Here is an 18338-nt window from a genome sequence, read left to right on the forward strand (position 1 = left end):
ACAAAACCCCGAGCCAGAGGCTATATTTCGCATGCAGGACGGCACAGAGAGACAAGGAAGGGCAAGGCTAGAGCAGGTTCCCATGGAGGAGCCCAGAACTGTTCCTGTCTTGACCACTAAATCGCTCTGTAACCTTGGGCTACTTTCTTTTGCTCTCCGCACCTGTGTTTCCCTGTCCAGGAAATGCGGTGTGGTGCCTGGCATGTAGTCGATCCTTGGTAAATATTTGTTAAATGAACCAAGGAGAGGATTAGACTGGACTCTCTCACGCTTTTTTTTAGCTACACTGTCCTAATGATGGGAGAGTGCAGGCTCTGGGCCCCTTCGCCCGGACGTGAATCCATCTGCACCAACGATAGGCTGTTCAAACTTGGCCAACTCAGCTCTCCACCTGCTTCATTTTTCTCCCCTGTAAGATGGAGCTCATGATAGTATCTACCTGAGAGGGTTGTTGTGAGGGTTAAATGGGGGACTCTATATAATTTATCATCCAAATCGGGACCATTTTGAGGGGGAAAGGGGCGCTGGTAATGATCATGCTCAGACAATAGGTATAAGCCTATTGACTGTCTCAGCCAAACCAGGACATAGGGTGACCTGAGGTTTCAATGAGGTAGTGCCTGAAACCTAGCAGCCATTCTACATATGTAGCTTCTATCATGTTGTCGTTCAACAAGTGCTGTGCAGAAGGCCAGGACAGGAAACAACTCAGAGTGGGGTTGCCCTAAGTTTCTGCAGAGCAGTTTGAGAACCATAGAGATTCCTTTCAGCTCTGCTGGGCCATACGTTATGATCCCCTGGCCTGCTGCCCTTCTCCCCAATGTCCCCGGGTCTCCCTGACAGCAGAGACCTCACCCCCTCCCATGTGAGCTGCCTCATCCTGATCCCAAATTTCCCATCAGCCCTTTGACGGAGCAAAGATAGAAGACTGGCTGCCTCTGTGTGCTGTGTGGGTTGTGGATTTCTCTTTCCCCAAGCCTCATTTGCATATGGTTTGCTTATATGTGCAGCCATGGGGATGGACTTCCTTACATCACCCTGAGAAGGGAGAGTTCCTACCATGTGACTGGAAGAGAAACTGAGGCAGTGTGGTTAATGATCTGCCCAAGACAGGTGGGGCAGGGCTCCTTTTGAAACTCCCCCTACACCTTTGCCCCAAAGAGGGAAAGAGCCTTAGGTGGTACAGGACGTGATTCCCAGGCTTTTTCCCAGCCTAGGTCGTAAGTGCACAGGAAGGGATCCAGGGCAGGAGACAGGGTACATGACAGAGCGTGTGTGGGGCCCCGGGGGGGGGGGGGGGAAACTGGCAACCTGGGGGATTAAGGGGCCAGAGGGCTGGGTGCTGCTGGGATTAAATGTCCCTGAGGAGCCTCTGGCAGCTCTTTTCATGGCGGAGGCAGGTGGGCGGGGAGCCTGTGGGAGGGTCAGCTCTCAGTCTGTGCCTTTCTCCTCCCCCTGCTGCCAGCATCCTCCACTCAGGCTGAATGTGGACTTGGCCTGCCCCCTCCCTCCGCAGTGCTGGGGGCCCTATTCAGGAGGCAGCTGCGAGGATGCTCCTGACTCCTGGCTGCCTGCTGGGCCCCTGCCTGCAGCCCTTTCACAGCCACTGCCCCCCACGGCCCCCACATCAGCCGCCCCCCCCCCCCCCCCCCCCCCCCCCCCCGTCACCGGGAACCCACCCAGCCAGACCTCATCCAGAAGGCGATCCACTGCTAACAGTGGATGAGTCCAGGGCACATGGCAGGGGGGAGCTTTGGGGTCCTCAGTACATTATTAACAGGGAAAATTGCATTTGTAGGGTTTATTTTCCCCAAAGCTCCAGACCATGGATCTTATCCCCCATACCTGGCCTTGAGGGAGGCCCAAGGGCAGGAAGTGAACCCAGGAGGGGCAGCCAAGCCCCCTGACACGGGTGCCCCCTGCTTCGCTCTGAATGAGGCGAGTAGAAGTGGACACCAAGTCCGTGAAGCCCTCGGCACTGGAGAGCGGCTGCCCCCGCGTTTGCTTTAACCTACTACAACCTGAAGGGACATTAGGCATGCTTGATAGATGGGGCAATTATGGCTTGAGATGTTTACCCTAAATTATATAAACTGGTTAGTGGCTGAAACAAGAATGGGATCCCTCGTTCCTTGTAGCCTCCTTTCAAAGCCCTCGGCTTTCTCCTGGGGCATCAGGACCTACCTCTGTCCACCTTCTGCTTGCGTCTTCTCTCTGTGACTGTTTCTCCCTTTGTCTTCCTCTCTCTGCACCCCCCCCCCATACCCCCATGCCCACTGTCTGCCTCTGCTGTCCTCTTCCCCAGGTGGTGGAGGTGGGGGGCAGAAGGCATCCTTTGTGGAGCCAGCCCCTTCCCTGTGTCTCTCTCCCTGCTAGGCACCCTTCTTCATCCCTGAGGCCTCGTTATTAGGGTAGCGATGACCCCCATTGTCTGGCTTGTCTGGCCCTGGCATGAAAGGTAGAGTTTTGGCAGAGAAGGAAGACTCGGCCTGTTTCCAGCTCATTCTCAGTAGTCTGGAGGCTGTAATGTGCTTGGGGCAGGACTGGCAGGGGGTGGGGGCTCCCAGAGCCACAGGGCAGCCCCTGTCACTAGGACAACAGCAGGGAGCCCTGGAGGGGGAGGGAGAGCTGGGGAGCAGGTGGTTCTTTGTCTGGAGCTGAAACAAGGGAAAGGGGCCCTTGCCTGATCCCAGCCCCTCCACCCCACTGCCCTCCCAAGCCCCTGGGAAGCAATTGGTGTCACTGCTCTTGAATGAGAGGGCGTGCTCCCCCCAGACCATGTCAGGAGAGACTCTATCCTATAAGCATATCAGTGCCCCCCCCCCCCACCACAATGCTCATAGCGGGTGGCAGTGGGGAAGAGTGGATGTTCCCAGGACACAGGGCTGCTTCTCAACTTCCACCCCCCACCCCTACCATCAGCCCACCTAGCACAAAGGGGCCTGTGTGAGGCCAGGCTGACGAGTCAGATGTCCTGCATCAGCCCTTGGGGTTGCAAGGGGTCCCAGGCACCAGAAGGAGACCCTCGCTGCCTGTCATTGCCACTTTCCTTCTCCAGGCCTCACTTTCCTAGCCGAGCAATAAGGAGGTCAGAACTGTTGCTATGTGAGGCTCTGTCCTGCTTTCAAAATCTTTGTTTAGGATGGGGCCGTGAGACCCCCAGAGCCCCCTCCTCCCCCTCCTCTCACCACAGTGATCCTTCACTTTTGCTCCAGGGCAGCCCCTGGAGGCTGAAGGTCAGTGGCCACCAGTGCTGCTAAACTGTCTGGGTGGAGAACACCGCCTGCCAGGCACATCGTCTAACCTCTCTGTGCATCCCCCTGTGCCTCTATTTCCTCCTCTGTCCTATGGGGATAGTATAGTAATAGGACCTCCTTCAGGAAGGTGTCATGGGGGGGGGTCAAAGAAATTATACACATAAAGTGCTTAGAGAGGTATTGGCCCCATGAGACAGTCAGCAAATGTTAGGTGTTTTCATCCTTAAAGATCTTTGTGGCGCAGGGAGTGGCTGAGTTTCCTGAAATACTCAGTGGTGTGAACTAAATAGGTGTCATCCCTGGAACCTGGTATTTGGACTTCAGGGTGGGGACACAGGCAGATTTTTAAATAGGCCTCTTTAGAGATGTCCTCCCTTGTTGAGTTCTGGGAAGAATTGAAATAGCCCATGACTTGTGAGTCTGGGCTGTTTCTCTTGGATTGTCTTAGAGGTACTGCACACGGGAACAGCCTTCCTAAAATAGTCTCCGTTGACCTTATCTAGAAAAGGGGGAGAGGTGCCTGGATGGTTCAGTTGGTTGAGCCTCCAACTGTTGATTTCGGCCCGGGTCATGATCCCAGGGTCGTGGGATCGAGCCCCACGTCGGACTTTGTGCTGGCAGCACGGAGCCTGCTTGAGATTCTCTCTCCCTCTCTCTGCTCCTCCCCTGCTCACGCCCTTTCTCTCTCTCTCTCTCAAAATAAATAAATTTAAAAATGAAAAAAAAAGGAGTAAATGTGGGTTTGGTCACCTGGACTCCCCTGTCGCGCACACACGGACGCCCACTGTTTGCTTTCTAAAATCTAAGCAGCTCACCACAGCGTGTGTAGGCACAGCGAATTCGTGTGGGGAAGCACTCTCTGAACAGGACAGCTCTCAGCAGTGGCGACAGACAGTTGGCATCATTCTCTACCAGGGCGTGTGCTGTGCGGGGGACCCCGGGGCGGCTCTGTGAGCAAAGAGGGGCTGTGGAAGAGGCACGGAAAGGCTATGGGCTTCTCTGGGAGAGACGAAGAAGACCGATAATACCTTCCCTGGAAGATCAGTACCTGTCTGTCCATCCCAACACCCACTATTTATACACCCAAGAAATGTTTGCTGAGTGCCGATCATGCCCGACTCCTGCTAAACGCTGGGGTACGCGGTGCGGCCGGTGCCAGTGACCCAACAGCTCGGTGAAGAGGCGCAGGGAGGAGAGTGGAGGGCCGGGTGGGCTGGCGGCCCGAGGTCTGTCCGATGTGCAGGGGGCCAGCCAGAGCAGCCTGCGTCCCGGGGAATCCCGAGACTGCACGGAGTAGCTGGGCAGGGTGAGTGGGAGTCTCCCTGGGAGACGACGGTGGAAAGGGACCCCTGGGAGGGGGAGTGCAAAGCTGCACGGGGTCTCTGGGGAGCCCCCACCGAAGCCCATGTGTATGGCTGTAGGTGTGCCTGCATGCAGGTGTGAGAGGCGCCTGCAGTCAAGTGCAGGAGGATTTGCAAGGCTGGGCCCCTGCTCCCCAGGCCCGGGGCCTCAGCATTCCCCACTGGAGTCCCTCTGGCCCGCACGCCAGAAGTTCCTCATCTTCCTTCCCTTCTTGCCTTTTCCTTCTTGCTTTCCTCTTGTCCAGGGTCAGGATTAGGGACGGACAGGATGGAGCTTGACCTCTCTGAGCCTGTTTCCCTGTCCATGCACGAGATGGTTGGGTTGGGCGATCTCCAAGGGCTCTGGGACCTTCTAGGACTTTTAAGTGGTTGTCCATGCCCTATTTGGATGTTTCCTCTGGGGGCCTTGGAAATATCCCAGAGGCGTCCTGGGCCTCTGTTGGCAGAGGGCTGGGGACAGGAGCCCGTGCATGGGGATGGAGATGGGACACCTGCAGGGCCCCACCGACCCCACTGCTATGTGTGCTTCTCCCTCAGTTTGACCCTGGGAACACAGGCTACATCAGCACAGGCAAGTTCCGGAGCCTCCTGGAGAGCCACAGCTCCAAGCTGGACCCGCACAAACGGGAGGTGCTCCTGGCTCTCGCCGACAGCCAGGCGGATGGGCAGATCGGCTACCAGGATTTTGTCAACCTGGTGAGCACTCTGGGGCTCTCGCTGCTGGGAGGGACCTGTTTGGGGTGTATGGCTTAGAAGACCAGGGGTGGTCCTGGGTGGCTCAGTCGGTTAAGCATCCAACTTTGGCTCAGGTCATGATCTCATGGTTTCATTAGCTCAAGCCTCGCTGCCGACTCCGTGCTGACAGTGTGGAGCCTACATGGGATATTCTGTCTCTCCCTCTCCCTCTGTCTCTCTGCCCCCTTGTGGGATTCTCTCTCTCTGCCCCCTTGCTCACTTGCGCCCTCTCCCTCTCAGAAAACAAAACAAAACAAGATCTTTTTGGGCAACTAAAGGGAACTGTTAACTTGCAACATTGAAAAAGTCCAGGCTTCAGAAGGTGGAAGGACATCTCTGAGGACCTGGTTTCTCATTGTCACTCGGTTCTGCCTTCTGCAGCGTCAGCCCATACTCAAAGAAGCCCCTGGCAGTTCCAGACTCTCCGTGTGGCAGCAAAGTGGCTGCAGCTGTTCCAGCCCTTACACCCTCAGGCCCTCACCATGCAGAGGACGAGAGGGACTCCTCTGTTCCCGCACAAGGCTTGGGATTTCCTCCCGCCTATTGGCCTAGATTGGGTCAGTGGGATGTGTTGATTGACGTAGGCCAATCGGTGCCCACCCATGGAGCTGGGGGTGGGGTCAGCTCCACGGAAAGGAAGGGCTAGGAGTAGGAAGTGGGAGGTTATCATTGGAAGAAGAAGAGCTGGAGAGTGGATGCTGAGAGCAATGGGGCACTCGGGTGAAGGCCAGACCTCGTCAGACCTGCTGGCTGGGTACCTACCGTCCTGGGTAGTTGGAGGGGCTGGAGACAGGCGGCCTGTGAGCCCTGCCCACTGGTCCAGTGTCTTGGAGTAGAGACTTCTCCTTCAGTAGGAGGTACTGCTTTGCTGTCATGGGGGCCACTGTGGTGGGGTTGGAATGGAGTTCAGGGGGGCTTAGCAGGAAGCATCCCAGCAGGGATGCAGATGGACAGGACATGAGTAGAAGCTGTATGAACTAGCTGGGTCAGTACAAGGCCAGAAGCCTCCTCCCGGTTTCCCTGTTGGTGAAGCGAAGATAGTCACCCCTTTTCTTGCCATCCGTGGAAGGGCAAGAGTGAAACGACTCGTGCGAAGCCCCCCAGGCTCCTAGAATTCAAAGGCACCGGTGATGGGGGGTCAGTACTGCCCGTGCCTGCCATTGTGCCTGGTGAGCTCTCTGACGTGGGTGTCCAGGCTTTGGGGCTATTTTAATTGCCTGGTGATGGAGACCTGCCTTTGCTTGGAGGGTAGCATGATTGCAGGGAGCAGCTGTAGGGTTTTTAGGGCCGTTCAGAGTGGAGCCAGAAAGCAGACCTCTGAGAGGGTGGGGGACGGAGCTGAGCTAAATGGAGGAGTCAGGATTCACGGGATGGGTGGTGGGGGTGAGCCCTGTGACCTGGAGCCCAGCAGTGGCCCGGGCCAGTCCTGCGTGGGCCCATCCACATCCACACCCGGAGTGCCAGCACGACTGCCACATGCCCTGCTCAGTCTCAAGCCAGAGGGAAGGCTTGGCTGGGCCCACGCAATGCTTCTCTCCAGCCGAGGATCTGTGGGTCTTCTGCGTGAACCCCAACGGCAGATTGCTTGTTGCTGTCAGGATTTCTGTGTTCACGCTGTAAGCCGGAGCAGCCAGCCAGAGCCTGGATTTGTGTGAGCAGGGCTGCCTGGAGACCGGGACTAAGGGGGGGCTCGGCCAGGAGGGGAGCTCTGGGTAAGGCAGCGTGCCCAGAGAGGACCTGGGTCCTGCTCCTGCCCCTGCCTTTGCCACTCACTGAGAAAGATCCTCTGAGCCTGTGTTTTCTCATTTGTAAAATGAAGCCAAAGGATACCTTCCCTCTTCAGGATTGTTGCGAGGATTAAATAACCTGGAGTATTAGAAAGATTTTGTTATCTCTAATGTTCCTTTACCAGCTAAACCCGCCTGCATCCTTTGTGGGCCCTTCCCCAACCCAACCCAGGTAGAATGAACCCGCCTTATCCAGAGCCCCCACAGTGCTTTGCCCAGGCCTCTCTTCTAGCACAGACCACGTTGCATTACACCTGGGTGGCCAGGGTTGTCGTGTACAGGTGTGCAGCTTGTGTACTGTACAAGGATGCCTGCCAGTGAGGTGAATGGGGACTGCAATCCGGCCTGGGTTTTGTTCACCAAGGCCTAGAATGGGTTCATCCACCTGGAAGAAGCAGCTCCCTTATCTAACTGGCACAAAATGGACTCTGGAGTCAGATGTAGCTGGATTTGAATCCTGACTCTTTGGAGAAAATCCTGGTGTTTGGGAAAATTACTCACCTCCAAGCTTTAGTCCCCATCTTCGTAACGTGAGGATAATGCTGTGCACCGAATAATTCACATGTGCCTCTGCTTGTAAGCTCCATGAGGCCTGAGATGCGGGGTGGCCCTAGACACATCAAGGGTGCGGGCGAATGGCGAGTGTGTGTGCGCAGTGCTCGTGCCGAGCCCACGTTGCCCGGCTTCAGGGTGTGGCTGTGGGTGTGCTGTGAGTATGTGTGCTGTGCCCACTTGGGGGTTGGGAGAGAGGATGGTAACGGGGCTACAAAACAGTTTGACAACGTGATCCTGTCTCGGGTGTGCAGTGAACACGAAGCCCCAAGATTGCCTCCATTTACAGAACTCCTGCACCAGCGAGAGGAACCAGATCCGAGCTTTGTAGGCATGGAGAGGATGAGAATAGGGGATCAGTGGGAGGGGTTCATCTGGAAAGGCCTCCTGGAGGGGGTGAGCTTTAAGCCAGATTTTGAAAGCGAAAGACCATGGAACCCGGGAATGGAGCAGGGGTGCTGCAGACAGAGGCTCATTCTACCTTAAACCCCTGTGCCTTGGTCTGGCCTGGTTCACCAGCCAGCCCTCTCTGGGCTTCTGCCATCAGGTTTAGCCAAATGTTCCCTGACAGGGCCACCGTCCCAGGAATATGTTGATAACCCCCACCCCAGCTACCCAGTGGGGGTACTGGGGGTGGGAGAGTTTTATCTCCCCGTAAGAAGGATCTGGAGTGTGGTCGTGGAGGACGGGTGGGACGCCACAGAGGCCCCAGGAGCCTAGAAGTCAGCAAGGCCGGCCGCCTGGTTTCTGGGAGTCAGGCTGACCACAGAGCGAGGCCGCCAGGACTCCAGTGAGGATGCATCGGGCAGCCTGAGGCTGCGGACGGTAGGGCCGGTCCTCAGACAAGGCTCTATGACCAGTCCTTTGGCACACCAAGCGTTCCAGGCACTCAGGAGTGATGACCTTCCACAACCACAGCTCTGGGTTCTCGTTCTAGAGACCTCTCTGCAAACTGGTCCACCTCACCAGGGCTGCCCACCTCTTCCGAAGCTGGCATCTCTGAGGACTCGAGCTCCTTCTCATCCTTCAGTTCTCACTCAGTTACCCCCTCCTCGAGAAAGCCCTCCCTGACCACCGTGGGACAGGGCTGGGCTGCCTCCTGCGTGCACCCCCAGCAGCCTTCATGCTGAGCCGCGATTGCTGGTTTCTTATTTGTCTTAAGCACCATTGTGGCCTCTGTGCCTGGCAATGTGTTGACACTCACTTGTGACGGATGGATGATGGGTAGGTGGGTGGAAGGAAGGTACGGTGATCATGGGTACAGGTTCTGAGTTTGAACTTGGACTCCTAAACCTCTCTCTGACTTTGTAGAATGAGGATGTTCACCGTCCTTATCTAACAGGTAGACTAGTTAAGAATATCCGAGGAGCCCAAAACAAGTTGCTTTAGAACATCTGCCACGTGGGACCCCAGTGTAGAAGAAAGAGAAAGGTGGGATGAGGCCTGGTCGGTCCAAGGTACGTGCTGAGACCCCGAGACCCCAGTTCTGAGCCCTTCCTCCCCGCCCTGTTTCCCACGCAGATGAGCAACAAGCGGTCCAACAGCTTCCGCCAGGCCATCCTGCAGGGCAACCGCCGACTCTGCAGCAAGGCCCTGCTGGAGGAGAAAGGGCTGAACCTCTCCCAGCGGCTCATCCGCCACGTGGCCTACGAGACCCTGCCCCAGGAGATTGACCGGAAGTGGTACTACGACAGCTACACCTGCTGCCCCCCGCCCTGGTTCATGATCACGGTCACGCTGCTGGAGGCAAGCACAAGGGTGGGGAAGGGGCTGCCCAGCCCTGGGATGGGGGGCGCGGAGGGGGTGGGCAAGAGGGTGTCTGAGATCAGGACAGGAAGGGCAACGTCTCCTCCACCACAAGGCGGCCGGTGAGGCCGAGTTGCCAGTCAGGCCATGTTACGGGGCCTGTGAGTGTTGTCAGAACCCCGGGACCACAAGGATATTCCGAAGATTATTATCGCTGCAGCAAAATCCCCATATGACCACCCCCTACCAAAACAGCAGCAACAAGAACAATGTCCTAAGCTTGTTGACGTGGGGGATTTGGCCAGGCTAACTCCTTAAAACTAAGTTATTTTAGTTCCTCCCTGGTGAGGAATGTGGACCAGTCGTTTGCTCCCCCAGGACTCCATCCCCCCCCGCCTCCCGTAGAGCAGGGATCACCAGGCCCGCCTCCTTCTCCCATAGAACTCCTCTATTTAGCGCAAGAGTGCCTGGTGGCGCTTTCTGAACACAGAAGCATTACTCAAAATGCATATGGGAGGGAGTGTTTATGAACAGGTAAATGTGGGCTTAACGTATTTTGAAAGAACGTTCTCCCCTTAGGGAATCATCCGTCCCTATCGTTATTCTAAACGTCTCCTGCTTAGGCAGGAGAAGCCAAAGGTACCGGTTTCTGAGTGTGTGCCCCTGTGTGAGAGACTGAATTTTTTTGGCTGCTGAGCCTAGAACCTGTGGGCCCCCAACCCCAGCTCCTGAATGGTGTTCCGGAGTTTGCACCTTCCAGAGCCACGGGCCTAATTGCCACCACGGCATATGTTCCTATAAAGCCGATGCCGAATCAAATGGCAGGATCATTAAGCTCCATGGCAATCTTCTTCTTTTTTTCCTGAATCAGAGTAGCTGGTCTGCAAGGCCAAGCGCTCCTCCGTTTGTTGTTGTGGCTTCATCCAAGCGCGTGTTGAAGATGCGATGTTTCTGAGATATTCTTGGAATCGTTCTCCAAATGCTTACTGTGTTGGTCTATTTATTAAATTCTATTTGAGGACCAATAATAATGAGCTGCCTTGGGAGCTGTATTTGCTGCCAGACCACCCGTGTCACGTAAGATGGACAGAATGGCTCCCCAGAGAACCCAGGGGAGTCCATCTGCTGGAGGGTGGGGATGGGGGTGCTGGGAATGGCACAGGTCCCGCCCAGGAGGCCCGAACCCCACACCGATTACAGCCTCATTCGCTGAGTACATGACACGCACAGCTGGCCCTTCCTGTGCTTCAGCACTTTTCAAACCTCATGACCGCCTGGAAGCGTGGGCATCCCCATTTCCAGATGAGGAAACCAAGGACCAGAGCGTTCAAGTAATTTGCCCAAGGTCATCCAGAGAGGCGTCCAGGTTGGTTTCAAATTTCCAGAAACTGCAGCTCTGTAAACTCAAACCACCAATCAAGAAGAAAATGCTGAAATAACTGTTTCAGAGTACTTGTACTAAAGCCCAAAGCTTTTGTTTTACATATAGCTTCAGTAACTTGGTTTCCTGGGTCCACAACAGGGAATGGGAGGGACGTGGTGGGAAGTTACTAGAAGGGGCCCACAACCAGCCAGCAATAGGGAGTAAGAACCTGGCTGTCATACCTGGTTTACAACCTGCTGACAACCTGGCAGTATGGGTGAGAACAAAAGAAAATTTCGAAGCCGACCTGAGTCTTAAAGAGACACGCAAATTGGGGCCATTTACTGTAGGACTGAAAATCCCAGGGATGCCCGGCTGGCTCAGTCAGAGGAGCTTGCGACTCTGTCTCAGGGTCATGAGTTCAAGCCCCACGTTGGGTGTAGAGATTACTTGAATAAATAAACTCTAAGAAAACAAAAAAGGCACGTGGGTGGCTCAGTCGGTTGAGTGTCCGACTTTGGCTCAGGTTATGATCTCATGGTTTGTGGGTTCAAGCCCCATGTCAGGCTCTGTGCTGACAGCTCAGAGCTTGTTTCAGATTCTCTCTCTCTCTCTCTCTCCCCCCCCCTCTCTCTCTCTCCCCCCCTCTCTCCCCCCCTTGCCCCTCCCCCGATTGTGCCCCCCTTTCTCTCAAAAACAAACATTAAAAAGAAAAAAAAAGAATGGGGTGCTTGGGTGGCTCAGTTGGTTAAGCGTCCAACTTCAGCTCAGGTCATGATCTCATGGCTTATGGGTTCAGGCCCCGTGTCAGGCTCTGTGCTGACAGCTCAGAGCCTGGAACCTGCTTCGGATTCTGTGTTTTCCTCTCTCTCTGCCCCTCCCCTGCTCACGCTCTGTCTCTGTCCTTCTCTCTCTCTCTCAAAAATAAACATTAAAAATTTTTTTAAAAAAGGAAATTTGGACACATGGTATAACGCAAGTGAATCTTGAGGACATCATGCTAAGTGACATAAGCCAGCCACCTGTGTGAGTCCGCCTAGATGAGGCACCCAGGGGAGTCAAATTCATAGAGACGAAGTAGAATGGTGGTTGCCAGGGCTGGTGCTTAATGGAGACAGAGTGTCACTTTTGCAAGACTTCTGTGGATGGTGGCACTGACAGCTGCACATTGTGAACACACTGGATGCCACTGAGCTGTATGCTGAAAACTGATGAAGGTGGTACATTTTATGTTATGCGTATTTTACCGCAATTCAAAAAAATCACCTTGTGTAGAATTGCCTCTTCCCCCAAACGGGTATGTAAGTTTTTGCTGCAATTAGTTGAAACCCCCCCGCCCCCGAGCCTTTCCCGCCTCGCACCGAGGAGGTGTGGGCAGAGCCCACGTGACCATTTAACACAAAATAACCAAACCGAAGTGGGGTGAGAGGTGGCCGAGAGCTAGGCAGGGTGCCGGCCATAGGGGCTGTCCCTCATTCTCCGAGGAGGAAAAGTGACAAGTTCCTGCAGGGGATTCCGAACGTTAGCACCAGAGGGGCTCCTGGCCAGTTTCGCGTCTAGTAACAGGCCCCTGCCATTCTGTTTTCATCCAGGTTGCCTTTTTCCTCTACAATGGAGTGTCACTGGGTCAATTCGTGCTGCAGGTAACCCATCCGCGATACCTGAAGAACTCGCTGGTTTACCACCCACAGCTCCGCGCACAGGCATGGCGTTACCTGACGTACATCTTCATGCACGCGGGGTGAGTGCCTGCCTTCGTTCGCTCTGGCTAGAGTCCCCATAGGAAAACAAGAGGTCCAGAGAGCCTAGAAGGAAATATGTTTCAGTTTGTTTTTATCTTCCTGGACACAGGGTTTGAGGTGGCTCCTTGAAACTTACCTAATACCAGAAGGTAGTTCATTACTGACACGGTATGGAAAAGAGGAAATAGATGGAGGAAAATGCTAAGTTTAAGCCCACAGTGAAAGCGGTACAAATGTAGGTTACAAGTTCGTTCTGAGCTTCCTAGTGGCCAAAGCAAAAAGGGAAGTGTTAGCTACCAAGTTCATGATCCATAAACTGTGTGTGTGTCAGTGCCCCCAGAAGTGGGATAAAGGACAGGTTTCTTGAAAGTGCCTTTCTCCCAAGGTGGTCTCCATAGGTGGTGAGAGTCTTTTTGAGGAATTCTAGCAATAATTATAGTATCTGTTGATGGGATTCCCTGCCCCAGGCTGCCCAAGCCTGTGACTCCACAGTGGGTAAGACTGCTGCCTTATTTCCAGGACTGACCTCTGGCCTTCCTTGATCTTTTGGGGTGAGGAACAAGAATGGACAAAGCCTCCAAAGCCTCTTTGTCCATTCTCTGCCTCTGGGAGCTAAAAGCCTGGAGGCCAAAGTGGACAGTGCACAGAGGCTCTTAGCTGAGGCCCATAGTGGTGGCCTCAGGCCTTTCTCTGGCTATTGCTTCTAATGGGGCAGTGCCTGCCTGGGAGAGCCCTTGGAGGAGTTTCTAGCTCTGTGATTTTGAGGGAGGGAGGGGCTCTTGGCTGGCGCTGCAGCCGACAGGAGATAGGGACAGCTGGCCAACATCTGGGATGAGCCCAGCAAGGTGACCTATGATCCAGGGGCCCACTCTGGACCAGTGAATCCAGTGCGGTAGAGAGGAAGGAGTTCAGATTGGGACGCAGGAGCCCTGAGTTCCCCTCACCGGGTGTCTTCTAGTCTCAGGCTCTTGCCTGTAAACCAAGAAGACAGGACCGGAAAACCTCTGCAGTCTCTCTATGAATCTGATGCTCGCATCCGGCTCTTTTCCAGTGCGTTTGTCTGACACTTCTAACCCTTCGGCTGGCAGTCAGGGCTGGAAGATTCCAGGCATGATAGGAGTGTAGAACAGAGCCCCATCTGTCTGAGCTACCTTGCAGGTGCCCTCCTGGGTAGACAGGTGCTCACGTGTGCCCAACATGGCACAGTGATTAGTCTCCAGGCAGGGCCTTGCAGACCAGGACCAAGGCTGTGACCCAGGCCAAGGTCCAGACCCCTCATGATGTGCTCTGTTACCCTATAACTTAAACATCTCCAGGAAGCTGTGCAGGTACTGTAGGCTCAATTTACTTGAGACAGTGGATGTTAAAGTGCTTTGTAAACTTGAAAGCACACACTGATATAGCAATAGTAACATGACAACTTTTTCCAATAACATAGGCATTCGGCTAGACACCAGTTAGCAACAAGATCTGGTCGTAGATGTATGATAGTATAAAAAGGAAAGTATTCATAGGGTAAGAAAACCCAACCCAGAGTGTTGGGTAGAATGGGATTTTAAGGGATTTCATGATATTTTAAGGGATAACTTTGAATTATTAAGTTCTAAGAGATATCTCTAATACTTACAATTGTTTTGTTTTTTTTTAACGTTTATTTATTTATTTTTGAGAGAGCGAGAGAGTGAGCAAGGGAGGGGCAGAGAGAGGGAGAGAGAGAGAATCCCAAGCAGGCCCCATGCTGTCAGCACAGAGCCCGACTCGGGTTCCATCTCATGAACCGTGAGATCATGACCTGAGCCGAAATCAAGAGCTGGATGCTTAACTGACTGAACCACCCACGCGCCCCTCTAATGCTTGCACTTGTCTTGAAAACATCTTTCTCTTTGAACATCAGTAGCTCTTACAAATGTGTAGTGAGCCAGAGTAACTTCGTGGCCTGGTGAATGGAGCAGATTCTGCCCATCAGGAACCCGGGCTGTGTGACTGTAAGCCAGTCAGTGTCCCTCTCTGAGTCTTGGCTTCTCATATGTGAATGGATGGATTTGCTGGATCTTAACCGTGGTGAGGCGCCTTCTCACTATGGCAGGTGCAGGCATTGCCAAGCACTGCCCAGGCCCTGCACTGTTCTTCCTGTCCCAGGTGGCAGGCAAGGTATGCTGTTTCCAAGACGACCTGTCTGCATTGTAATTCCTGTCCCTTAGACCCAGACCATGAGCTCCTCAAGGTAGGTATAGGGTCTTATTCCCTGCTGGATCCCCAGCATCTTGGCATACAGTGTTTGTTGAATGAATGAATGAGTGAGTGAATGAATGAATGAGTGTATGAATGGAGTGGTCTTTCTGTACAGGATAGAACACCTGGGACTCAACGTGGTGCTGCAGCTCCTGGTAGGGGTGCCCTTGGAGATGGTGCACGGAGCAACCCGCATTGGGCTTGTCTACGTGGCTGGCGTTGTGGCAGGTAGGCAGGTGGGCTGCAAGTCCACAGGGGTAAACTTCCCCAGGGTGGCTGGGAGACCCCATGGGATTGGGCAAGCCCCCGGCCTCCAGCAATGCAGGACTCCCATTGCCAAGGCTCGTAACTACCAGGGTTAGCAAACCTCCTCTGGAAAGGGGACTGCCATCCAAAGAGGGAGGCATGTGATGGCAAGGGGAGGAGACCACAGGATGTGGAACAGGCAGATTGACCGGGGTTTCTGTCTTTATACTGCCATGTTGTAGCTGTGTGAGTTTGGGGAAATTCCTTAACCTCTCTTGGCCCCCTTAGGTTTTAGGAGGGAACTAATAAGATCTGCCTGTAGGGTGTTAGGAGGGTGGAGTGAGGTGACAAATGGAGTAACAGTGCCATATAAACTGCACAGGCACAGTAAGATCCTTGTAGGGACATCCAAGGTGTGGGTGGAACCAGGCCCGCCCACCAGGCCTACACCTGTCCCCTTGATTGACCCCCTGCTGACAGGAAGCAGGTCTGGCCTAAGAGGTAGTGAGCACTCACGCCAGCTGGAGGAGACTGGGGCCCTAGCTGACTCTGCTCACACGGCGAAGGACCATGACCTTGAGGAAGGCCGGCCCTGTGGCCAGTGGGACGCCCCCTCTCCTTCCCGGGAGGGAGGTTAGGCTGGCTGGGGTGAGCCGGGGAGAGCAGACTGCATTTCTGCAGAAAGAGTCTGCACCAACCGGGTTTCTGAACAGAGGGATCTCCCTCGTGATGTTTCCAACCTTATAGCTGGCTGCTGCTTCTCCTTCTCCTCTTCTTCTTCTTCTTCTTCTTTTTTTTTTTTTTTACAAGGTTTGCCACCTCAGCTCTTCACCTTGACAGCTGTGCCCAAGGGAGCTTTGTGTGTATGTTTAAGTAAGATCTTAATCCTTTCTGAGTGGTATTAAAGTTGTCATCAGGAGAGCAGGGCGGCATTGACCTTGTAAACAATGAGCAGACAGGGACCCTGGGAGTAACTGAGGTGGCTTCAGGAATCCAAGAGGGAAGAGTCCCACCCCACTCACCCATTCGAGGCTGGTCTGCTAGTTCAGGAACCCTCAGCTTGGGAGATTGGCCCCTCACCTTCTTCATTTCTCTGTGTGCTGCGGGTGAAAACTTGGCCACCTCGGACAGCACCCACATGAGCTTCCCCAGCATCCAGCACCTTCCACATCCTTTAGCAAAGGTCTAATGAGGATCTCTGTGTGCCAGACTTAGCCACCCACGCAGTCCCCGAGTCTTGACATCTGGAGATTCATAGCCACATTTTCTATACCTACATACCCAGAGACCCAGATGGTTAATGGCGAGGAACAGGAAAGACACTCATAACACTTGCAGTTAGTAGTCAATTAGATGGGAGTGCCAATAACCCAGAAGACGGAAGTAAGATTCAAGATGACTCAGGCCTCACCCAAACTGATGACACCCAGCAGGAAGGCAGTGCAGGTGTCACTCGCCAGTGACCCCGGTGCAGAGTGGGATGGTGCACAGACAGAAGGGATCCTTGCCAACCAGACAGGAGGGGGTGGGGCTGTATCATAAAGCAAACAACATGTACTATTCTGTCTGAGGCATTGATTCAGACCAGAGGTCACTCTGGTCACCATAAATCATGTCATTGATCTTCTGGACTGAGTTGATTGATCTGCCTGCACCCCTTCCTTCCCTGTCTACTCTGTGTGCATCCCAGCTCAGAGAGGCGGCTCCATTCACAGCCAGCCAGACCCTGACCGGATAGCCAGTAGTTAGCAAGTGTTGGCCATGTGCAGGCAAGCAACCCCTCGAGGCAAGTACTATTACTCTCCCCTTGCTGCAGGTGCAGAAACAGCCTTAGGGTGTCTCAGGGACTTGCCTGAGAAGACCTAGCTGTAAGTGGCGGAACTGGCCCCAGGCCCAGGCTGCCTGACCCCAAAGGCTGTGCTTCAAACCACTACCGTATGTTATGAGAACCAGAAGGCAGGCCTTGTCCTTGTGCATGTTATTTATTGTCAGAAACCAAGGGAAGTCTTTTTTTTTCTCTAATGTTTTTATTTTTGAGAGAGAGAGAGAGAGAGAGAGAGCAAGCAGGGTAGGGGCAGAGAGAGAGGAAGATAGAGAATTCCAAGCAGGCTCTGTGCCGTTATCTCAGAGCCCGATGTGGGGCTCGAACTCACGAATTGTGATATCATGACTCGAGCGGAAGGTGGGTTGGACACGAACCAACTGAGCCACCCAGGCGCCCCACCCAGAGAGGTCTTAATAGACATCAGACCCCACCATTTAGCTCCTGCCCAATGAAAATATTGCAAAGGCAAGGCCATCACATTTTGTAGCAATGACAGCCAACCTCTGCTGAGCACATCCGATACTCTGGGCCTGTGATAGAGGATGCACATACGTTTTTCCTGTATTGGCAAATATTATGAGGTGGGTACCGTCACCCCCATGTCACAGGTGGTTCAGAGAGGTGAAACGACTAGCTCAATTTTCTTAGAAGGACGAGGGAAGTACTAGAAGTGAGTGGGAGCCCCATGCTTCTAACCAATGCTTGACGTGTCTCTTGCTTCTAGCTAACTATCACGTGGCTAAAATTTAGGTACTTTAAAAACCAGTATTTCAAGGGCTCCACCCAACTTTTCTTATAGATTATATAGATGATGCACCACGTGTGCATCCCCAGAGACTTAACTCAGGGTTTGGCATATGTTAAGCAGCAAATATTTGTAGAACAAAGGAGAGAATACATACATAAATAAAGTTATATTGCTCAAAGGTAGATGTTCTGCTGATTTCTATTTGGATTTTTTTGTTTTAATGGCCAAGGGAGACGTTGGAAAACACCTGCTTTAAATTATTTCAGGCTAACATTATTGCAGCTGTGCCTTATGATAAAGTCACCAATTTATCTGCGTGCTGGTGTGGGCCCAGAACTTTTTCTTTTTTTTAAAAAAAATTTTTTTTTTTCAACGTTTTTTTTTATTTATTTTTGGGACAGAGAGAGACAGAGCATGAACGGGGGAGGGGCAGAGAGAGAGGGTGACACAGATTCGGAAACAGGCTCCAGGCTCCGAGCCATCTGCCCAGAGCCCGACGCGGGGCTCGAACTCACGGACCGCAAGATCGTGACCTGGCTGAAGTCGGACGCTTAACCGACTGCGCCACCCAGGCACCCCAGCCCAGAACTTTTTCAAGAGAGTTCATAGTCCAACCAGAACTAGTCCCTTGGGCTGTGCAGAGGTGCGTTTCACTCCATCTTGCCATTCTATCCCCATCCTCTGCCCCATGACGTCTGGGGCATTCATACTGGCCTTATGGAACTGTCATCCATGAGGCTAGGT

General features: G+C 53.6%; 1 protein-coding gene across 6 annotated transcripts in view; it reads left to right on the plus strand.

Annotated features, from left to right (window-relative positions):
• RHBDL3 (rhomboid like 3) overlaps window positions 1–18338 on the plus strand; it is a 49917-nt gene that overhangs the window by 11518 nt on the left and 20061 nt on the right. For 3 of the 6 annotated variants that reach the window (XM_086686586.1, XM_086686589.1, XM_086686592.1), the window contains 4 exons: window positions 5156–5314; window positions 9214–9438; window positions 12394–12542; window positions 14891–15003. In XM_086686586.1, the coding sequence (XP_086542712.1) occupies window positions 5156–5314; window positions 9214–9438; window positions 12394–12542; window positions 14891–15003 (646 nt within the window). Of the gene's footprint in view, window positions 1–240; window positions 412–5155; window positions 5315–8876; window positions 9124–9213; window positions 9439–12393; window positions 12543–14890; window positions 15004–18338 lie in introns of those variants that run through there. The other 3 variants (XM_086686587.1, XM_086686591.1, XM_086686590.1) reach the window with 3 other exon arrangements.

Source organism: Puma concolor, chromosome E1 (genome assembly GCF_028749965.1).
Source record: "Puma concolor isolate L17-30 chromosome E1, mPumCon1.1.hap2, whole genome shotgun sequence".
In the NCBI taxonomy this organism is placed as follows: Eukaryota; Metazoa; Chordata; class Mammalia; order Carnivora; family Felidae; genus Puma; species Puma concolor.